Here is a 23,449-nt window from a genome sequence, read left to right as displayed (position 1 = left end):
ATTTTCCCAGCTTCCTTTCGATAGTGTGAGTGTATGTTTTAACCGCCGCGCCCCCCACCCCCACCCCGCCCCCCATCAACCGGGCCCCCGCCTCCCAGACCCTCTTCCTTCCTTCCCCTTTTTTTCTTACGCAATATACAGAAATGCGCAAGGCGGTGGTTGGTGTTTATTTCTTCTTCTTAGTTGTGTGCGTGCGTCCAGATTGTGGCAGTGTGTGTCTGTGCGGGGGTTGTGTGTGCGGGGTATCAGCCGGGCCGGGCCCTCTCGTAGCCACCGCCATGGGGCCGGGCTCTATGTGCGTGTGACCACCCAGGCTTGTACTCTGGCAGGGGTAGTTGAGCCGTCGGGTTGTGGGTCCGCGTATGGCTGTGTAGCGGGGGCTGTGTGTTCTCAGACTCGGGTCTGGGGTATTGTAGAAGACTGTGGGTGCGGGGTTTTGGCCAGGCTAGAACCTAGGGCGTTCTGTCCTCCGAATATGGTTGCGAGCCTGTCAGTGTGCTGGGGTGTGTGTGTATGTGTGTGTGTGTGTGTCTGTATTTGCGCGCGCGCGTCTGCCCAGGCCGGGGAGGTCCAGGGCACCTCGCGGGGCTTCCTGGTTTATTCCCGACTATGGTTTCCTGGGGGACCGATGGCAGCTCGGAGTGTCGGACGCCCAGTGGATGGGCAGTACCTTGGTATTCGTCCTTTTCCGGACAGGGTGGCGGGGGCTCTGGACTTCGGGCTGGGGCGGGGCAGATTTGACAGAAGGGGACCAGGGCCAGGTAGGATTGCTTCCCTCCCCTCTCTTGCAGTCCCTTCTACTCTAGGAGGCTGGTGGTCTCTCCACAGCAAACCTTCCCCAGACCAGCAGGACCCCCTCCCGGCCTGGTCTGCCCTTTCCACTCTGCTGGGCTCTGGCCAGCTTACTCCGGCTCGTCAATTTCAGGGCTTTTGCATTTCAGGGCTTTTTTTGTCTGCTGGGCTGGAGCTCTGGCCTGGGGTATCTCTGGTGTAGTGTAATGCACCAGCCCCACTCAGCCAGAGAAATCTTTCTCTGCTCTGGCCCACTCACCCTCACCCCATCCAGCCCCAAGCTTGGCGTCCCCGATAGCCCGACCGAAATATCCGCATCTGTCTCGGAGGGAGGTCAGGAGATAGCGGCGTCTAGGATTGCCTGGCAGAGGCCCCCAATTCTTTGCCAATTTGGCGAAGATTTTCATTTCCAGAAGAAAACGAAAGCTTGGGAGTGCTTTGGTTTCCACCCTCATCTTCTCAGTCCTCTCGGGGGACGTGCAGGGAGATGGGTCCTAGGCCCCTCTCTGGACAGGAACAAAGCGCTTTGTGCGGCGAGATCTTTCTCCCGGATTCCTTTTCCGCAGTGAAGGGAGGCTCCGCTTCCTCCTGGGCCGCCTGCTCTGGCTGGAGCCGGGACCAACACCAAGCCGAGAAAGCCGTCTCTGGCGGAGCTTGGAGGCGATTCTGAGAGAGCCTGAGGCACAGTCAGACGGTCAGAAGGAGAGAGCAGAGTTTTCTTCCCCAGCCTACCCCATATTCCGTGTGAATCCAGAGCCAGAGAGAATAAGTTCTTTGGAAAAACCCGGAAGAATTATCCAGATATTTTCTGCAAGGCAGTGCCTACACAGGTGTAGGGAAGGAGATCCTCTTTATTATCCCGAGATTTTGATCCATAGAAATGCCACCTTTAGGCCTCCAATAAAATAAAGACCCTCTTGTCTCTCCGCAGCAGGCTGTCCCCCCTCCCCTTTTTGCCCGAGATAATGCGGACAATGGCTTCCACCAGCCCAACCCTCCACTTCCCACCGTAGGAGAAGACGCCCTTGCCTCCAAGGCGGGGTTCTCCGCGGCGAGATTCGGGGGATTCTTTTCGTTTTCGTTTTGGGGAATTTTCCTAACTGGGGAAGTGGAAGGACGAGGGAGCTAAGGGGAGGCATCGGGAAATTGACCTCAGTCTTGTGAGGAAAACGCTCTGCAAATCTGAAAGCGCTCCATAAATGGGAGTTATTATTCCTGCCTAAGTCATCACCTAGGAACGGCGGACAAGATAAACTCAAATAATGATTTTCAGGCCCACTCTCCCCAAACCATTGCCCAACTAGACAAGGAACCCTTCCTCGGATCTCCCGGCGCCCGAAGCGGGTTGGCTTGATTTCCGGCGAAGACCAGCCTCAATGCTAGGCTGGTGTCGGACTTCAGTGAATCGGCAGAGGGTGACTACTTCTTGGCGCCCCCCCCCCCCACGCCAAAGCTATTCCAGCTTGCCCCTAGTTACATTGAACGGGCCCTTCTCCGGGAGAAGGACTGGTAAAGAGCAGCCCGGCCTCTGCTAGTGCCAGCTCTGCCAGGACCTTTAGCAAGGACCTCCCCCCTTCTCGTTTTCCCTATCTGGGGGCTCTCGTTTTCCCTATCTGCTCCATGGTCCCTAAACTCCGCCCCAACCTTCCAGGCTTCAGGGGCTACCTCAGGGTTTCCCTGGGCCTCCTCCTAACGGGTACCCCCTGGACAACCTGGGACTGGTCAGACACAGCTCTCGAAGCCGGACACACAAAGAAGGACCCGCCCCTCGGAGGCGGGCTGGGCCAGGGCAGCACAGGGCACTGGTCAGACCCAGCTAGGCCCGCGGCCCCCTGGACCTCCGAGGGCACTGGGACTCCTAGCCTGCTCCGGTCTAGGTTGGGGTGTCACTAGGGTGGGAGGTGCTTCTGTTTCTGATTGGTGACGGCTGGAAATTTTTGTGGGGTCCGTGTGCCCAGTTACCCCAAAGGACCCCTCCCATATACGCTAGCCCTGGAAGCGGGATTTTGCTCAATGGGGCGTGTTTTCTATATCCGTCCAGATCCCTGGGGCTTGGAGGGGGGACACGTGGATAACCGGCAGAAAGACTGACCCTCTCTCTCTCTCTCTCTCTCTCTCTCTCTCTCTCTCTCTCTCTCTCTCTCTCTCTCTCTCTCTCTCTCTCCCCCCCCATCTTTCCTGGAACCTCCCGGCCCTCCTTGCCTGGCAGGCCGCGATGGAGTAGGCCGCTGCCATTGCCTTCTAGAGAGGGAGGTGGAGACCGAGGACCCCGGCTAGTCCTTTCCCCCTACCGGCCCGCCCCCCGCAGTGGGGAGAGGTGGAGAACCGATTGCTAGGATCCTGTCCCTTTAAATATGCCCCAGGTGAGTTTGACCGCCTTTTAGCTGGAGTGGGGGGAAGGGACTGTGTGTCTCTGTGTGTGTTGGGAGGGGCAGCCATTAAAAGTAGTAGACCGAGAAGCTCTTGGGTACCAGGGCGACCCCGCAGCCCCACGGTGGGAGTACTGATGATTGGGGAGGACAGTGCTCAGGACCATTCAGCTTTCTGGGCCTGGAAAAGAAGCAGAGGAGAAGGAATTCTCCCCCACGACTCAGAAAGGACCAGACCATTCAATTCAATATAGTACAATGTTTATGCAGAATAATTTCAAGACGGGGGCGGGGGGGGGCGGGCATTACACTGGCGATCAGGAAGGGTCTAGCTTAGTACGAAGCGAGACTGGGAGTCAAATAAATTCAACAGACATTATTTTCAGTGCTGACACTGACCTAGGCAACGGGGATACAAAATTAAAAGAATGCAAAACGACCCTTGTTCTCAAAAAGCTTTTATTCTACTGGGGAATAGAACGCGTCAATGAAACATTAAATCGCAAGTAAACTGAACATGAGAGCGCTGTCAACTGGGAATATTAGAGAAGGTGGTAACTGAGGGAGATCTTAGCAGAAGCTAGGTAGTCTAAGAGTATGATGAGGATAGTGGTGGTAACAACTATGCGGAAATATGGGAATTAAGATGCTGCTGGTGGTGAAGGAGGAGGGTTATGATGGTCAGGGTTGGAAGGATTTGCTTGTGTCTTTGGTATCGATCCACTATGTGACTTTGGATAAGTCCTTTTCTCTTTTAGGCTCTCTCGGTTTACTCTTTTGTAAAAATTCAATCTAATTCAAGAAGTGTTTATTAAGCGCTTAGGTTCCTGTGCTGCCTCCGGAGTTAGAAAGAAAAATGTGAGCGAGGCTTTGCTCTCAAGCTTATACCCTTGGAGGCGGGAGGAAGACAAGCGTAAAAACCACACTGTTTCGGGGAAAGTGAGATCAATCCGAAGCAATGGCCTAGGGCTAGGCAAAGGGCTGTGTGAGGAGTGAGGAGACTGTAGCCCTCTCACCTAACTGGAATTGCCGCTGAATTACAGAAAGCTTCTCCGAGGCCTGCCCAGTCTCCAAAGTTTTGGTAGATCCACCTTTATTTCTGAATCTCAGATTAACCTGAGGGTGCCAGAAGAGACATTTGGGCCCAAGGCTATGTTAGGACGCCCAGCTCTGGAGGCTAATGCTGGAGGGGACTCTACCTTGAGGGAGACAGTAATTTTGGGGGTTCCACTGCCCCGCTCTCAGTATCTCAGTCATCGTGCAAAATGTTGGAGGTGTTTTTCCTTTCTCCTACTGGGTATTTGGTGTTAATATTCCAGGCAGCTTTCATCATTGGTCGTTCCTGTCCCTTCCTGACAACTCAAGGGTGCTCTGCTGCTCAGAACTTGGGAGGAGGACTGGGGGTGGTGGGTGTCTATGCCAGGAGCTAGACAGCGCTGTAGACCCCAGTGCAGCAGCAAGGATAGTTAGGAATCTGGCTCTGATGCCGCCTATCTGTGTGACCTTGGGCTGGTCCAGCCATCAGGTGGAAGGTGGAGATAGGGAACTATATAGATACCTTCCTACTTACTTGAAGAAACAGTTGTGAAGGCTATGGGAATGGGATCTTTTTTTGTTTGTTTGTTTGTTTTTACCTCTCCTAGGAGGAAGACATTTTCTAGAGTCTGAACTAAGCAGTTCATTAAAACAAAACAAAAACATTTTTTTTTTGAGTGAAGACAAATCAGCAAAAACCCGGTCCTTTCCTTAAGAAATTGACCATCTATTGAGGGTGGGAGAGGCAGAGACAACACAAATATTTTCAAGCGCAACCATAGAGATCATAGTGTCCAGCCACATCATTATATAGATGAGGAAACTGAGACCCAGACAAGGGACAAGGCTTGCCGGAGGTCACATATGGAGTAAGTCATTCATTCAACAAGGGTTGATTGGGCAAATGCTGAGTGTCCAAGGGCTTCGTGGAAGGACCGGATCTGCGACCCTCCAAGGCACAGAGAAAATTAGAGATTTGAGTTTGATGAGACTTTAGAGAGACCTTCAAGTATAAACCCTTCATTTTATAAAAGGGGAAACTGAGGTGAAGAAGGTGAAAAGACTGAACCGTTGGGGTCACAAAGGCAATATAGGGTTTGATCCCAGGTCCCCTGATGCTAAACCCGGTTCAAGAGAGACTAATGTCCATAGAACACAATGGCCTCGGGAATTGATGGCTGAGATGTCGTTAAGGAGGAGCACAAAGGAAGAGGTGTGAATGGAAAGAATCTTAAATCTGCCCTGGGAGCCTTGGTTTAAAGCTCCCCTCTAATATAGTTCTCGAATTGTACGACCGTTTGATCAAATCGCTTTCTCCCGCGGGGCCTCAGTTTCCTCTTCTGTAAAACGGGGTTTATGTCCGAGAACATCCTATCGCAAAGGATTGCTGGGAGGAAAGCCCTTTAGGAAAGCTTATTATTATTATTCGTTGTATTGGCATTCAGATGATTGTTGTGGGGAGTTTTTCTCGCCGTGTACGCAGCCCTCGTGGTATTTAGAGTTTCACTCCCTCAGTCCCCACTCCGCCCCTCATTGTCCCCTTTAAATTAACAACCAGGAAGCGCTTTCCCTTCTCCACGGTTCAGATTAGAGTCCTTCCCAACCCCTGTTTGCCCGCCCAGGGAGCGAGACCAGACCACCACCCGGCATTTGAGGCTCTAGAAAGCTAAGGAGCTGGGGAAACTGTCCGGGGTGGGGGAGGTGAGGGGAAGGAAGCCGCTGGAGGAGCCGGGAGGGGCGTTCTCCCCGAGAGAACTCTGCCCTGGACTTGGAGTCCTGCTCCTACGGCCGAAGTAGCGGGAAATCTACTAAGCCATCCACCCCTGCCCAAGGGAAGGCCTCTGCCCAGGCTAACCTGGAAGGAGAGCGAGCCCAGGGCACCCCTCCATTCGGCCCCTGTATAGGCTCAGGGAGCCCGGGGCTGCTGAGCTCACTCCCGCTCGGATGATGGCGGGCGAACGTTTGGACTCTCTTAGTCCAGGAGGGTCCTTAGCCCCAGCTGCTTCCTCCTACGCCTACCCGCCGGGAATGTTCGCGTTCTAGCAGACACCGGCCATTGTCTCCGGAAGCCTCAGACATCCAATGCCGAGTGTTTCTGCCGAATGCTGTCTGCCGGACGCGCCCCGTTTTTCGGTTTGTTTTGTTTTATTTTATTTCTTCGTTTTTGTTTTACTTTTACCAGAATAAAATCAAACAAATTCAGTTTAGGGAACATTTATTTATGAAAGCTTCTATTCAAATGCAGAGTGAGGTGGCCATTCTGGCCTGGAGCTGTCAAAGCCCGAGTCTGGAAAGGGTTGCGGCCCTGGAGACCATGTTGCAGAGGTTCCTAGCCCCTCGCAGAGGAGCTGGGCAGCCAGGCTCAGCCCGCAGCTGGTGTGGCAGGCCCAGGGCCGGAGGAGGGAAGGGCTGGAACTGGCAGAGCAGGGCAGGGCCGAGCCAGATCGGAGCTAAGCGGGGCAGGCTCTCTTAGGGCCGCTAGCCTTCGAGATCCAGGGTTCTCGAGCCACCCTCAATGTCAGGGATCTATCGTCCTTCCTTGGGGTTCTTCCCCCAGCCCTCTTCCCCAGGGATTGTCCGATCCATGAATCCATTCCTAGCTGGAACCCTTTTCCCCATTTTTCTCTCTCGTTCTCTTCAGGTTGACAAAACTTTCCCCACACCTCCTCGATCCTCCCCGCGTCGGGCGGTAGTGCAAGGAACCTTACCCCTATTTTCTTAAAGACAAGACTGAGACTCCGACGTGAGATGAACGGCCTGGTCCAAGGGCTCACGGCCGGCAAAGGTCAAAGTCAGAATCTGAACCCAGAGCTTTCCTGACTCCACCAAGTCACCTACTCAGCTCAGAGCCAGCCTGGTTTGGGGCTTGCCCTGGCGATTTCATGTTCAGTGCAGATTCCTTATAGATAAGCTTGGGAAGCACCTCGTAGCCGTACGCCTGGGGGATTCCTCCTCCCTTCAATCCTCCAACCTGGGGGTAGTTAGCATTCCTTTCCCAAGGACGTATGTGTACTTTACTTCCCTGCCCTGTAGGGGCTGGGGGGTGACCGGGAGAGGGAAGAAGAAGGCTGAGCGACCCAGAGCCCGGGGAATTCGCCTCCAAACCGCGATCAAGAGCCTGTCCTAGACTTTCGTTATCAGTACCCAGTGCGAGTACGATCCCGCTTGGTTCGAATCCCCGGAGCTCGTATCTTCAGGCCTAGTTCCTCCCCTGCCAGCAACCCGCGCCACCCCCTCCCTGCAGCCAGGGGAGGCGGAGCTTGGGGTTCTGTGCCCAGAGGCAAACCCGAGGGTCCTCGTCAAGGAGCCTCCGCCACTACGCGTCTTCTCGAGGTCGGTTTGACTCTTGCGGCCGGCTCCTAGCCATTGTTCGCGTCTTTCGGAATCACGTTTCGAACGCATGTTTCGTGCAGTGGCGGGTTGTTGTGCCTGCGCAGTCCGAGCCCCGGGCCCTGGTCCCCCCGTGGGTTTAGTCTGGCCCCGGCAGCCCAGCGGTGTGTGTGTGGGTGGGTGGGGAGGCAGGAGCGAGCATCAACTGGAGAATGACAGAGAAGGGCTCACAGACCTCAGATCTTGTCAAGGAACGCACTCTGGTCTCTGAAGCTCCTTTAAAATTGTATTTGCGTAATGAGGAGGCAGGCCCGTAGTTACTCTAAGGATGAGAATTGTGAACCAATGCCCCTGTCAGCTGAAAAGGACCCATGGAGACAAACTAGACAAGTCATAAAGTAGACCTACTCCTCTCTCTCTTTTCTCTCAACCGCATTAGTTTACTCTCTCTTGGTGTGTGTTAGAGTCTTGTATTAATGGGAATAATCTCTCCCCACTCCACTTTGCCCGCATGGAAACTGCCGCTGTTATCTGTTAGTGCCTGGAACCCTGAGAAGCCTCAAACCCTATCAACACCTCACCTTGCCCCCACGGGGGCTGGGTTTTCGGATGCGGGGCAGAGTATAGACGAAGGGTGGGGAAGGGGGTATCGGCGGGAGGGAAAGGAGACTAAGTTGAGGGATTAAGGAGGGGAAAATCCTTCCCTTCCTCCTAGTTGTGCCCTCCACTTTTCACCCTCAGTTGATTATCTGTTCGAGGTCCCCGAGGCCCCAGGAAAAGGTGGAGAGCTGGGACCGGGAGAGTAGAGGGAGAGAGAGGGGAAAAGGGGATTAGAGAATTGGGGGAGGGGAGAATGAAGAAGAAGGAAGAGGAGAGCGGGGAGGGGGCTAGAGGATCGAGGAGGAAGGGAGTGGGACAAGAGGAGCGGACAGAGAGGAAGGCAGGCAAAGGAGACTGTGTACCCGTTTTTCTGCGCCTCTCTATCTACTCTTTCCCTTCCAGGGCCCCAGGCCGGACACTGCGCCTCTGGGAAGAATTATTCTTTTCCGTTTTTTCTCCCTCTCTCGTTCGTCTCCTTTCATTCCCATTTAATAAATAATAAATAAAACCCTCTTTCTTCTGGTCGTCTCTTCTCCCCTCCTCGTGTGTGTCTCCCCCTCCCTGTCTCTGTCCCCCGTCCCCGCCCCCTCCCCGGGTCCCCACGCTTCCTGTCCCCGCCTGCGGGCGCTGCGTGTCCGTCCGTGTGACTGTCCGTCCGTCTGTCGGTCCGCGTATGTCTGCTTGTCTGTCTGTGTCCCTGCAGGATGATGGAGCGGCAGCCAGCTGAGCTGCCCCCCAGTGACCCCCCGCGGGATGCAGCCCCGGAGACTAGCAGCGGCGGTAGCGGAGGTGGGGGCGGCTCCGAGCCTGAGCCCGAGTCCGAATCCCTCATGGAGACGCAGCGGGCCCCCCCACACCTCCTCCTCCTCAACGGCGTTGCCAAGGAGACCGGCCGTCCGGCCCCCGACCCCCCTGTCATCGAGTTGGCCCCCCGCCGCGGCCCGGGGGGCGGCGCCCGGGACTTAAAGGGCCGCGACGCAGAGGCGCGCCAGAGGGTGCCCACCACGGAGCTGTGTCGGCCACCCGCCCCCGCCCCGGCCACGGCGCCTGCCCCAGTAGAGCCCCCCAGCGACGGCCGCATGGTGCAGCTGAGCCCCACCGCGCTCCCGGGACAGGCGGCCGCGGCCGCTGCGGGCAGAGCCATGCTCTACGGCCTCGGGCAGCCGCTAGCCTCGCTCAGCAGGTTGGTGTTGGCAGCCCCAGGAAAAGGGAGGATGACTGAGGGACCGGCACGTGGAGCTTGGGACCCGGATAGGGGGATGCAGACTGGGATGTGGGAAAGGGAACCGAGATGTGGAGATGGGGAAACGTATGTGGGAATGGGGACTAGGAGGTGGGGATGGAGCATCAGGATGTGAGGATAGGGATTGGGGCTGCTGCGGAATGGGTTTGTGTATTTGGGGAGAGGGTGGGGAGCTCTGCTGGGATTGACACTGTGTTGGTTATGGAAAGGTGTGTTGCTACTCTCTTTGGTAACATGTGTGCCTCCTACGTACGAGAGACAGGCTCCTGTTACTATCATCATTACTCTTTTAGGAATGAGTGCATAGCGTTATCGTGCTTGTGTGTTCAGATCTGTGTATTATGTCTGTATGATTTGAATGTTTGTGTGTGCATGCGGTGTGTGCGTGTAAAGGCAAGCAAAGGGGATCGGTTTGTCTTCCTATTCTTGTCCTTGCTTCGCTGCACTGAGTTCGTGTCTGACCTTTCTCAGACCCTACCCTAGTACACTCTTCTCCCCCCCCCCCCTTTCCTTCTTCCTCTCTTCTCTCTCTGTCTCTCTGTCTCTGTCTCCCCTCCTCCTCCTTTTTTCTCTGTCTCTCTGTCTCCACTTATGGTCTCTGTTCCTGTCTGTGTCTGTGTCTGTCTGTCTCTTTGTGTCTGCCTCTTTCTCCTTGATTCTCCAGCTGATCTGCGCTTATTAGGGCTCTCTCGGTTTGTCTTTGCCTTCTGTGTGTGTGCCATTTCATAAAGTCCATCGCTCTCTCTGTCCGGGTCTCATTTCCTATACCTGTCTGCTATTCTAAAAAGTCTCCCTCCCCGCTCCTGGTCGTTCCATCTGACTGTTGGAAGAGCGTCATAGAAAATGCTGGGGCTAGAGGGAAGCCGTATGCATGTGTATGATGTCCGCCTCATCGGCTTCCTCTTCTACCCCGGCAAGTTGTGGAGCCAGAGATCCTTGAAAGAACCCTGAAGTGCCCTGCTGCCCCTCCCGCGTTAGGCCGGGTCTTGTTTACTTTCAAGGCTCTAAAATTGATAGACGTTCCCCATCTCCCACTCGCGCCCACTCTTCGAGTGTGTGTGTGTGTGTGTGTGTGTGTGTGTGGTGAGCTTTTCTTCCTTACCCCCTCTCCTGACTCAGGTTCACTGGGAGAGGGCCCTGGACTTCCTGGGGGCCCTCGCTGCCCCTCGACTCTTCACGAAGGAGTCCAGAACGGGAAGAGGAGGGAGGTGGGCAAAGGACTTTGGGCTAAACTTTAGTACACACTCTCTCGGCCCCAGCCCGTTGTGTGTGTGACGGACCTGCGCCTACCAGGAAGGTGGTGGAGACTGGCATATCTGACTCTGCTTCTCCCCCACCCCTTCCTTCTCCTCCTGACAGCGGGTTTTTCGGGGAGCCAGACCCCTTCCCGGTGTTTACCAGCAACAATCGCGTCAAGAGGAGACCCTCGCCCTACGAAGTGGAGATCAGTGACGGTGAGTCAGTCCTCCCTTAGGCTTCTTCCTACCCCGCTCCGCCCCGCCTGGCCCTTTAGCCCGGCCTGGCCCCCTTTTGAGTCCGCTGCCCCCCACTTCCCCGGAGAACTCAATAGCGCGACAGTTATTGAGCTATTTAGTTAATAGTAAGAGAGTCAGGGAACAGGTCCTGCTGGCCCAAGAGCCAGGAAAAAACGAGTTCAAGTACTGCTTCAGACCTAAACTGACTGCCGGCCAACCTGGGGGGAGTCCCTTCACCCTTCAGCTCTCCGGCAATTCTCTAAAGCCGTAAATTGTAGAAGGGTAGTTAATCCCGAATTGGTGACATTCCAGCTCTGAGCCCCCTCCCCCACCCCCACCCCAAGTCATTTTTACCTCTGGTACGCACACGGATAGTACATGTTCATAGATACACATATTCAGGTATAGCTGCATACATACTGTATATAGAATATATGTATATGTAAACTGTTTAATACAATTTACCCAGAGTCAGATAATTGGTAGACTTGAGGAAACATTTGAACTCAGAGATTTCTGACTCCAATACATTTCCCTATTTACTGTATTCAGTATGTATGTATATCCACATATACATAGAATTTCATATATTCACAAATACGTATCTCTCTCTCTCTCTCTCTCTCTCTCTCACACACACACACACACACACACACACACACACACACACCCCAGAATCGTTGTTTCATTGCTGCATCGATGTAGGGAATGCTCCGTGCAGATGCTCCGTGGAACAAGGAAGACTGGCCCCTACTCTGCAGTCTAGAGTCTTAGACAGTGGTTTGGGTCACTAAGCAAATTGTCCAGTGTTGCACAATCAGTGTGTATCTGGGGCTTGAACCTTGAACCCGACCCCAGGTCTGCTGTCTATCCACTATGTCTCCCCTCTCTTTTCATGCCTCCTCTCCCCTCCCCTCTTCTCTCCTTTCTCCTTCCCTCCCATTCCTGCCCTCACCCTCTCCTCCCATCCTCTCCCCCTCCCCTCCCATCCTCTCCCCCTCCCCTCCCCTCCTTTTCTCTCCTACTCTCCTCTCCCCTCCCTCTCTTCTTCCTTTCCTCTCCTCTTCCAAACACTCTTCTCCTCTGCTCCTTAAAACACCATATAAACACTAACTGCTATTATTGTTATTGTTAGTAATCCTGACTGATTTTTACTGACTGTGTGACTTTGACTGAGTCACTGGACTACTCCTCCTCTGAAAAATGAGGATAATATTCCTCTATCTCTCTACCTCACAACCTACCAAAACCCTAGAGGTGTATGATTCTTTTTTTTCTCTATCTCACTGTTACAAAATAATAGCTAGTATTTATATAGCCCTTTAAGCCTTACCTGGTACCTTATCTATATTATCTCATTTGATTCTCACAGTAATAATTTGAGGTAGGTCATATTATTTCCCCCATTTTACAGATGAAGGAACAGAGGTTGAATGACCTTTAATAACTTGCCCAGACTCAGCTGGTAGTCTTGAGGGAACATTTGAACTCAGAGCTTTCTGACTTCAAGCCCAGCATTTCACTTTTTAAGTCATCTCATTACTTTTGAAGTTTTCCTGATAATCATTCTGCTGATGGTGAGGATGTGTGGAATAGTGTAAATGAAGGTGGGGCCCATGTCCATGCTAGGGGGAAAAGGGCAGACAGTTTGGAGTTAAACTATCCTTGCTGAAAATTGCCAGATTAAATAAAATTAAGCAGACATTTATTAAGGACCTCCTATGTATGGGTCTGGTGGAGACACAAAGCTTGGCTGAGATAACTTCAAGGGCATATTTGTATCATGCACACATACACACACCACATACATACACAAACATTCAAATCACACACATAATACATAGATCTGAATATACAAGCACAATAATGCTATGCACTCATTCCTAAAACAGTAATGATGATAGTAACAGGAGGCTGATCACCTGTATGTAGGAGGCACACATGTTGCCAAAGAGAGTAGCAACACACCTTCCCATAACCAATAGTGTCAAGCCCAGTAGAGCTTGGCTGGACTGGTGGTATCCTCCTGGCTACTACCTCCATCCCCCACTCCCTCCCCAAACACACAAACCCATTCTGCAGCAGCCCCAATCCCTATCCTCACATCATGCTCACATCTTTGCTCTCAAGATTGGTTTGTAATTTACCAGGATTAAGTGATCAAGTCCATCATTTTTCTCCTTCCCACTTGGCCCCAACACCACTGGGAACCCCCTTGGGGATGGGTCACCCTGCCCTACCCCACCCCATAGCCTTCAGTGGAGCTTCCCTCAAGCCCAGTTTAATTTTCAGTCTTTTTGTTTGTTGAGAAAGATTGTACCTCAGTCTCCCCTTGGGGCTGTTGTGAAATTGAAGGTGACATTATTCTGCCAAGCACAAAGTAGTTGGGCCAGTGGAAAGAGCCCTGGGGGAAGGCTGGGATTGAGACCTAAAGCTCTATGGTCAAGGCCAAGGCCTCCTATGAGGAGGCCAGTGTGACCAGAGGATAGTGATATAGAGAGGACCTTGGTAATTTGTAATTAGGCTGGAGCAGGTAGGTAGGGGTCAGATTACGGAGGGCCTTGAAGGCCAGGCTCAGGGTTGGCCATGGCTCAGGGAGGAGAGGGTAACCATTATAGGTATATAGATGACAGAGTCCAAGTTGGGCTTTCAGAAGTGTTTACAGGCAGTCTAGGTTGCTATGGAACCAGAGAGTGATGCTGACTGGTGGACCTGGGGGTAACAAAATTCGAAGGGGGTAAAAAAACACCCATTTAATTCAACAAACACCCTACTTTGTGCCAGCCTTTCCAGTGAGTGACACACTTTTCCCCTCCCCCTCCCAGTGAGAGTAAGAGAAACAGAGAGGAGGAGGTATAGGAATAGAGAAACTGGAAAAAGCGGGGGCATTGGAGAGAAAGAACAGAAAAAGGATAAGAAGGAAAGTGGAGAGACAAAGAGAATAGAGAAGCAAAGAAGGGAAAGAGATTAAAGGAGAAGATATTATCATCTAACTAGCTGTGTGACCATGGACAAATCATTCTCTTCAGTGGGTCTTAGTGCCCCTCTCTGTAAAAAATGAGGGAGTTCTTATTCAATTCTATTCAAGCCAACACAACAGACATTTGTGAAACCCCTGCTGTGTGCAGTGCCCTGTTCTGCAGTTCTGGGAGAGATGTGAACTTTAGATCAGGCACAGTTGATGAAACTAAGTCTTTGACTCCAACACTCCAGCATCATTTCTTTCCCTGAGGACCTGGGGAGTGAATAGAAAGATGGGTGTGTGTGTGTGTATGTGTGTAGAAATCAATGTTAGGGAGGACTGACAGGTGGAGAGCATAGCTGTCTCAGCTGGCTTTGGTTCCCACATCCCAGCCAAGGTGGAGCTGTCCTATCCAGAGCTCTGACGCCCTGGGGCCAAATTCCATTTCCTCCTAGGGACAGCCCTGCAGGTGTGCTGTGTTTTTCTGTCCTGGGCCTCAGAGAGCAGGAAGCCCAGCTGGACTGATGGGTATTGGAGGAGTCCCTCAGGGGCCTTGGTGTGCTGGTCTCACTCCCTGGGGCAGTAATTCATTCACCAGAAAACTTGTTTTCCCACAGACAGAGGGAATGAAACTAGAGAGGTCTAGAAGGGACTAGTTTGAGAGTGTCAGACCCAGAAAGGGCTGGAGAACAGAGAACGTCCGAACTGGAAGGGGCCTTAGAATGTAAGATATTAGAGCTTGGAGGGACTTTGGAATAGCCTTCTACTGACACTACTTGTGTGACTTTAGGCCAGTCATGACTTCTCTGGAAACAAGAGGTTCCTCATCTATAAAATGAAGAGGTTGGACTGAATGAACTTTCAGGTCCCTTCTAATTCTTGATTTGGGATCTCAGGATTGAATGTTCTATGAGGTAATAATGAAGAACTTGGAGAGACCTTAGAACAGTGAATCCTAAATTTGGAAAGAATCCTAGATTAAAAAAAAATAGGCTGTCTGGAAGGGGCCTTAGAACACAAAATACTGACGGTCAGATCAGGAAGGGACCTGGAAACATCAGAGTGGAGAGACTCCTCAGAGATCCTTCTTCTTTTGCAAGTCACTGCTGCAAAGGGCCAGAGCCAGGACTTTAACCCCAGGGGCTGGTCTTCCAGTTCAGAAATCTTTCCACTGTGTGAGAGAGACAGACAGACAGAGACAGAGACAGACGAGAGAGAGAGAGAGAGAGAGAGAGAGAGAGAGAGAGAGAGAGAGAAAGAGACAGAGACAGACAGAGACAGAGACAGACACACACACACACACACACACACACACACACACACAAAGAGAAAAAGTAGAGAGCTAAATATACAAAAGCTTAGAGCCAGAGTTACATATAGAAAGAACTGAGGGAAGAGACAGAAACAAAGAAACAAAACGGAGAGAAGGAAAGTCCATGGGTTATTTTTTTTGTGGTGCTCGGTGGCTTTGTGTGACTTTAGGCACCAACATGGCCATGGCTCAGCCCACTCTGGGAAGATTAGAGAGCTGGTCTAACCCCACTTATTTTATTTTTCTATATCAAGAAAATGAAACCCAGAGGGGTTAAGTGTGAGGTGGCAGAGTGGACAGCTCACTGACCTTGGAGTCAGGAAGACAAAAAAGGGTTCAGATTCTGGCTCAGACACTTGCTAGCTATGTGACCCTGAGCAGAAGTCACTTAACTTCTCAGCCTCAGTTTTCCCATCAGTAAGATAGGGATAATAATAGCACCTACCTCATTTTGCAAACTGCTTTAGAAATACTAGCTATTCTTATTAAGTGATTTGCCCAAGGTCACACAGTAAAGTGTCCAAGGCAGAATTTGGACTTATTTTCCTGACTAGAAGTTCATTGTACTTCCCATCCTTTCTAGCTCTTGCAGTCTGTAAGGGGTGTGGTGGGTGGGTGAGCTACTGGGGGCGGGGAGTGGACAGGACTGATTGGTTATGTTCCCTCCCCCCATATGCTCTCCAACAGGCCCCCATACCAAGGTTGTCCGGCGCATCTTCACCAATAGCCGGGAGCGGTGGAGGCAGCAAAACGTTAATGGGGCGTTCGCTGAACTCCGAAAACTTATTCCCACCCATCCACCAGATAAGAAGCTGAGCAAAAATGAGATACTTCGTCTGGCTATGAAATACATCAACTTCTTAGCCAAACTCCTCAATGACCAAGAGGAGGAGGGCAGCCAGCGGGGCCGCGTGGCCAAGGACCCCGTGGGGACTGGAGGAGCTGGCAGCGGAGGCGGGACAGGACCTGGGACTGGGCCACCTACCGATGACCTCCTCCATGATGCTCTCTCTCCCAACTCCAGCTGTGGCAGTTCCCTGGATGGCGCTGCCAGCCCTGACAGCTACACTGAGGATTCAGAGCCCAAGCATCCAGCTCGAAGCCTCCACCCTGCCCTATTGCCTGCCGATGGCACTGGCCCACGGTGATGGGCTGTGCCGAAGGGCAGCCCTCCTGTGGCTGGGATGGTGCAGACTTGGGGTGCAGCATAGGGACAGTGGATGGAGCAGGATGCTGGGAGTGGGGAAATGGTCAGTCCAGAGGCTAGAAAAAGACTGGCCTGGAAGCAGAGGGGATGAATAGGATGACCTTTCTTGGGCCTGGCTTATCTGGCTGAACCCTGTACGTCACGTGTCATGGGAATTATGTGTGTATGGTCAGAAGCTGAAGTGATGTCTTTGGTGACTCTCTCCCTCCTGGATCCTTGGACTTTGACCCCTCTGGCCCTGGAGTTGGCATCTCTATGGACACAGCATGGTTGGTAGTGTACAAGGAAGAAGACTCAGCTCTCCCCCACGCTCCTGTACCTCTGTGAACCTCTGGACACCTACCAGCCCCACCCCCACCTGATCCCCAGAACCAAGTCTAAGGCCCCAGGAACTCCCCCTATTCCTGTCCTACCCCATAACACTGAATCATGCTTTCAGACTTTGGCCTTTGGGATGGTCTAAACCCCAGTCACCCAGGCTCCTGGCCTCCATGACTCTGTACACTAGTGGTCACTTGAGGGCTGGAGGCATGGTGGGGAGAGTGGAAAGTCAACACTTTCCAGGTGGGAGCTTCTGAGCCCTCCTATGGAAGGAAAGGTACCCAGTGCTCTGTCCCACTCTGCCCTGGCCCTCCCACCACAGCAGTCTGCAGCTGCTAAGTGATCACCCCTGGTCCCTCATTCTCAGAGTTGTGAGCAGCCTCAATGGCCAGTTGTCATCAGAATACTCACAGATGGCATAATCACAATTTATGCACAGTCACCAATGCCTTCCCCAGTGGGGGGCATGGATAATGCAAGACCCCGGAGAAAAATGCATTTGCTTGGTTTGGGAATGAAGCTGATTGCTCCTCTCGTTCCTGGATGCTAGCTTTTTGACTGTAGACACTGTAGGAATTCCAGCAGATGGTTGAAGGGGCTATCAAGGGAGCCGAGGACCCTTGACTGAAAGTCAGGAGACCTGGGTTCTTGACTTAACTGTTACTGACTTACTGTGTGGCCTTGGGGAAGTTTCTTCTCCTCTCTAGGCCTCAGCCCCATCCTCAGATGGGACTGACTGGGTGGTCTCTCCAAACTCTCACCTTCCCAGAGTCTGCTCCCAGCTCTGCTGCTCACAAGCCCTGTGACCCTGCACAGATCTCTAATGGGGGCCTTAGCTTTGGTAGTCTCTAAAGGTCCTTTCAGCTCTGCTCTTCTCCAATCCCAGGCTTCTGGGCTGACTGGGGATGAGACCTGGGGAACCTGGTCATGTATAATGGAGTGCTGGACCTGAAGAGTCTGAGTTCTGTGTTCAATGCCCTTTTAGACACCAAGTTCCTGGGTGTCCTTGAACAGGGATGAGTACGGATTGGCCTGGGAATGGATGGGGGCTCCCCCGAATGACCTGAAACCTGGCCTAGGTTGAAGGCAAGACTCCAAGCTCTTCTACTCCTGGGATACCTACAAACAGCCCTTGAGCCTCTGGCACCTCAATTTACATGGTGGTCATGCTCCTGAGAAAGTCACATGTAAACTGAAGTTTTATACATCGAATTCTGTTTTGAAGGACTCTTAGGGTGACCCCTTTTGTAAAGTGAAGAATTCTTTTTGTAAGGTGAATTATCACTCTTTAATTTGTCTCATGTGTAAGGTTGAAGCATTGGACATCAGGTTGGCATAGAGTGAGGTCTGCCTATAGCTGTGCTGGAGAAAGAAGCCCCCAGTATTTATAAAAAGACTCCAGTCCCCCTTCTGTCTCTCTCACTGGAGGCTTCTTTTTCAGTCAAATAGAGACCAACTGCTTGGTGCTGTCTGAAAGCCTGGCTATCCCTCTGCAGCAGGACTAGTGAGGGTCTTTGAACCCTGACCACATCATGACACTTTACCTGCTCTCTGACCGCAGGCATTGAGGTCCAGCTGTGTGTAGGGAGCTGAGCAGATTACCTGTCCATGGTCCAGCAGTGGCTGGCTTTGATGGCACGGGGGCTTTGCCCTGTGCCTGAAGAGAGGCGCCCCCTTTTGGGGGGGCAGGTAGCAATAGCCTGACTTGGTAGGGGGCACTGAGGGTTTCTCAGTGTTTCTGTACCTACTCTCCTCTGAGCTCCCTGGACCCACTTCCCATGACTCACCTTGATCATTTCCATTTTACAACTTTCAAGGTTTGCTTGATCCTTTGCTATCAAATAGTCTCCATTTTACAGATGAAGAAACAGAGGTGAAATTATTTGTCTATGGTCAATTGGAAGGTAGAAACACAGCCCCTGCCTCTCCTGGGGCTCCCATTTTCTATGCCTTGTATTTAATACCTTATACGCACCTTCCTGGTGGGCTCCTATTTTCAAACACAAAGCTGCTATGGAAACCAGGAGAGATCTAGAGAGTAGCTTGGGGCTTGGTGCCCAGTTTCAACATGACAGGTTGACCAGCAAAATGGGAGTGGGGGACACCTGGACTTCCCAGTGAGAGCAGGAGAGCTTTGTCCTTGGTAAACTGGAACCATGTGGATAGCTGGATATAGACCAAGGCTGTGAACCTGGGTTCTAGTCCATACTTCCCTTCTGAGTTGCTGTGTGACTTTTGGCAGGGTGCTTCTCCCTTCTGGGCCTCAGTTCTCCCATGTGACAAATGGGGCAGGATCAGAATCCCAGCTCTCTCCCTGGGTAGTCATGAGGCTCATTGGAGGCTATGTATGTGAAAAGCTATGGGGAAGATTAAAGATAAGGAAGAGGGGGGTGTTACTATGAGCATCCCTCCTGAAAGTGGTTTTTTCCCACCCCAGACAAATACCCATTGGCTTTTGCTATAGCTCAAGCTCTCTGGGCAACAGTGAACTCTCTCCTGCTCTCCACACATGTACATTATCCAGATAATTTAGCCCTGAACTAGTTCTGTCACTCTCTGGATAATTGAGGCCATCAGGTGTTGGTCAACAGATACACTCTGGTCAACAGAACACCTTCGTTCTTTTAGGCTGAGGTGCGTGTCTGTGTGTGGGGAGGGGAGCAGGAAGGGAAAAGGGGTTGTCAGAGAATGAGTCAGGCTTAGGGGAGAGCATGGGAATAGATCTACCACAGGATCAACCCAACTTGATCCAGTGTGGGAAGGTGGCCAAGGCTTTAGCAGAGACTCAAAAATCATTTGGTTTTTCCTTTCCCCTAAAAGAAATAAGAAAATTTTAAGACTAGGACTAAAACAAATAGGAGAACAATTCAGTTCCATTCAACAAGCATTCATTAAGCACCTGCTGTATGTCTGGCACTGTGTCAGCTGCTGGGAACACAGACAGAAACAGAAACAACAAACCAGTGCCTGCCCTCAAGGAGCTTAAATTCTATTGGGGGAAAATAGCACCGAAAATGCAAAAGAAGTCAGCATAAATAACATTCTAAGGATAATGGAAAAGAATGTTATGATAGGAAACATTTTGAGAACAAAGGCCAATGTGACAATTTGGGGAAATTGCCTATTTTTTCACTCATATTCTGTCTTTTTCCATGTGTATGTGTGTAGCTGAAAGACATGATGGTACAATCTTCATAAATTTCTCCAAACGAGACCAAACCCAGTGGCTGTAGCCTAGCAGCTACATTTCGTCTCAAGTTTTGGGAGTGGGTCTAGTTGTACTTCTGCTTTCAATGGTACCTGGCCCCCTGAGAGCCCAGATTTCCTCTGGTCCCTGCCCTATGTCTGTGTACGTACGTGGCTCCCCACACTTTCCAGGGGCAGCTCCTTGGGTCCATGTACTGTAGGGGATGATTTTGGCTGGTCTCTGCAAGAGAATGCTCTTGTAGAGAGGGAGTAATCACCCTTGGTACCGTTGCCTTGGAGGATCACCAAGGCGAGCGCTGGGGAGTGCTACTCTGGGAGAGAAAAGGCCTTTTGGTGGTGACGAGTGTGCTTGCACTTGTGTCTGTGTGAGTGTGTGTGTGTGTGTGTGTGTGTGTGTGTGTGCATGTGTGTGCGCACGTGTGTGTGTGCACATGCAAGCATATGTATATGAGGAATATATTGGGGAATAAGATTTCTAAATAAAAGTTTTACAGAGTGGCTATGGCTTCTGGTCAGTGGTATCTTTGTCCTGGGGAGAATGAAAAGAAGGGAATGCTTTGTGTGGTTTGGAGGGGTATTGGGGGAAGATGGAGACCCCTTGTCTGCCTGTCCACTTGAAGGACAGGTTGGAACAGATTTTTTCCAAGGTCCCTTCCAGCTTTCAGATTCCACGGCCCTGTTATTTTGCTCTGAAGATTAGGAAAAGGGTTCACGTTGTCCTTCTTGGTCCAAGGGGGCAGAACCAGGAGCAACGGGGGTATATAAGGAGAACCTGTGACCATCAGAGCAATCCAGCAGTGGGGGACCATCCTTGGAGAGCACCAGTCAGAGACAGAATGATCATTTGCTCAGGGATGTTGTAGAGAGGGTTCCTGGAGGGTTTGGAGTGTGACAACTAGTCCCTGAGGCAGAAGTAGGGTGGGAAACAATAGGAAAGAACATTTCTGTAGCACAGTAAGGTTTATAGATCACTTTCCTCACCACAGCCCTGCAAGAGAAGCAGTTCAGGAATTATCATCCTCATTTCACAGATGGAGAAACTGAGGCACATAGAGGTGATGTGACTTGCCCAAAGTCACATGACTAATTTGCATCAGACTATGGATCTGAACCAGGTTAGAGGACCTGAATTCAGATTTCAGTTCTGCTGTTTATTGACCTTGGGGCAAATCCACTTAGAGTCATAGAATTTTAGTGTTGGAAGAAACCCCAAATAGCTGGAGGAGTCTATTGACCTAGGACTATCTCCCATTATACAACTCTAGGATGTGTAAGGTTTAAAATGCATCCAGGGCGAGTTAATCCTCAGCAAGCTTGTCGATTGGGCCACACAATTCCACTTCTCTTGTCTGGGGTAGGCCTTCCTGGTTCATTTGTAGAGATGACCCCTACCCCCCCCCCCACTTTTGGCACTGGGCCATGCTCCCTGACTTCATCTCCCACCAGCTCCATGACAGCTGCCACAACAGGCCCTTGTTTGGAAGGCGTCACATAAGCCCAGGCCCCAGTGACTCAGGGCCTTTGACCAGAAAGCATATTCCACTGCCCCTCTGGACTACACCCCAGCATGAGCAATGGTGGAGGCAAGAGAGTTCATATTTGACTCTCTCCCTGACTCCGTCCGTCTATCCTCTCCTCTGTTCGGCTTGGCTATGAACACCAAAAAACCATTCCAACCCATCTTACCTCCCAAACTCTACCCTCAATTTGTTTGACAAACACCCTCAGTTTATTGATGGGGAAACAAAGGCCTAGATGGGGCCTAAGTCAAACAGGAAGTAAATGGTAGAGCTGTTTAAATCCATGACCTTTGGGACTTAGTTTCCTTAGCTGTAAAATAAAAGGGCTGCCATTAGTTGTTTCAAACAACTCTAGCTGTTTAGCTGGCACATTTCCAGTATCACCCCATGACCAAAGGCCCAGGGTCTCCTAAGGATGCTGGACTCACAGGAACAAGGCCTCATCTTGAAGGTCATTTTCTCTCTCTAGGTTGTTATTTCCCTCTGGAGTTTTGTCCTGGGGAAACCACCACAATATATTTAGGTTTCCTCCAAAAGTGTGTAACAGGGTGCCCTCTACACACTTTCAGCACTAAATGTGGGTGTTGGGCACAGCACAGCCTTTATTTCACCCTGAGGGAGACTGAAGATGGGAAGCACTCACTCATGAACAGGTATGGAAAAATAAGCCTCCAAAGTGCCCATCACTCTGAAGGCAAGCACACTTTGGGACCACCAAGCAGGTGCTCTGCTTTAACCCAGACCTGCCCTGCCTCACTACTCCAGGCTGTAGCCTTGTTGACAAGGTCCAGATCCCTTGCCCTGAGTGGTGTGCCCTTCGGTGTCAGGGCATGCCTCTGGGAGGGGTCCTCTGCCTTTTCCCAGAAGCACCTGGTTGAGGAGGCGGTGCCTGATTAGATCACCTGAGGAACTCTCTAATTGATTGGAAATTGGTGAACTTGGGGAATCTTGGCCTTGGGTTTACTCAAGGTAAGATAAGCTCCAAGTCATGGGAAGTCCATTTTCTGTTCTTACATTTGGTGCCTGGGTTCAGGAAAGGAAAATCAAAGGCAAAAGGAAGTTTAGACCTAGGCAAGTACAAACTGCTAACAGTCACGGTTTCCTGTGTGTGTGTTTGTGTGTGTGTGTGTGTGTGTGTGTGTAAGAGAGGGAGTGGGGGTAGCAGGGAGGAATCCCCTCCCACAACCCCATGCTGCACCATAGACTGAAGACAAGAGAAAGAAAGTGTCTAAGAAAGGACCACAAGTCATTCCGTAGCTTTAATTTATTGACTTTGGGGGGGGCAGCTTTTCCTACAAAGGCCTGTCCCCTCTGACTCTCAGCTGCCAATGATCACAGAGGCCATCCCAGTTACTGGGAACCAATCAGAGGCATCCCCCCCCATAATTTTTAAGCATTTATGCTTCTGAAGTTATTAAAGCCTAGGGACTTTGGGGATATTCTGCAAAAGTCTATGAAAAGTCTATAACAATGAATACAAGGTAGTTCTGGGAGAGAGGTCACTGGCAGTTGTTAGGCATGGAGGAATCAGGAAAGGTCTCCTGTAGGAGGTAGCATCTGAGCTGTCTTGAAGGAGGTCGGGGATTCCAAGGTGGAGGTGAGGAGGAAAGCATCCCAGGCATGAGGATAGCCAGTGCAAAGACACAGAGATGGGAGATGGAGCATTGCTTGTTTGGAACTACAAGGAGGCCAGGGTGGCTGGACCACAGAGTAAAAGGAGGGACTAATATGTGAGAGGACAAGAAAGTAGGAAGGGGCCAGGTTGTGAAGACCTTCAAATGCCAAATAAAGGACTTTACATATGACCCCAGAGGTAATAGGGAGCCACAGGAATCTATTGATTATGGGGAGGGATGGTGGTGGTGGTGGTGGTAGTGTGGTCAGATTGTTGTAGGAAGATCACTCTGGCAGCTTAATGGTGGGAAGAAACTTGGAGCAGGTTATTGCAACAGTCCAGGTGTGAAGTGATTGCCTGCTCCAGGGTGAGTGGAGCTAATAAACATAGATTTATTTTTTGTGTGTGTTTTTTATTAATTTATTTTTATTTATCAATAATCACTTCCATATGCTTTTGAG

The 23,449-nt window shown here is 51.3% G+C and overlaps 1 protein-coding gene across 5 annotated transcripts in view; it reads left to right on the top strand.

Moving 5' to 3' along the window:
• TAL1 (TAL bHLH transcription factor 1, erythroid differentiation factor) overlaps window positions 1-20,347 on the top strand; it is a 20,653-nt gene extending 306 nt beyond the window's left edge. For 2 of the 5 annotated variants that reach the window (XM_027838087.1, XM_027838086.1), the window contains exons 2-5: window positions 3,002-3,155; window positions 8,830-9,309; window positions 10,729-10,823; window positions 15,806-20,347. In XM_027838087.1, the coding sequence (XP_027693888.1) occupies window positions 8,831-9,309; window positions 10,729-10,823; window positions 15,806-16,266 (1,035 nt within the window). In that variant the 5' untranslated portion in view covers window positions 3,002-3,155; window position 8,830 and the 3' untranslated portion in view covers window positions 16,267-20,347. Of the gene's footprint in view, window positions 1-215; window positions 3,156-5,888; window positions 6,330-8,829; window positions 9,310-10,728; window positions 10,824-15,805 lie in introns of those variants that run through there. The other 3 variants (XM_027838085.1, XM_027838084.1, XM_027838089.1) reach the window with 3 other exon arrangements.
• Window positions 20,348-23,449: the final 3,102 nt, after the last annotated feature.

Source organism: Vombatus ursinus, unplaced genomic scaffold, assembly GCF_900497805.2.
Source record: "Vombatus ursinus unplaced genomic scaffold, bare-nosed wombat genome assembly UNPS02014825.1, whole genome shotgun sequence".
In the NCBI taxonomy this organism is placed as follows: Eukaryota; Metazoa; Chordata; class Mammalia; order Diprotodontia; family Vombatidae; genus Vombatus; species Vombatus ursinus.
The sequence above is the reverse complement of the archived record's forward strand: the minus strand, read 5'-3'. Positions and strand labels throughout refer to the sequence as shown.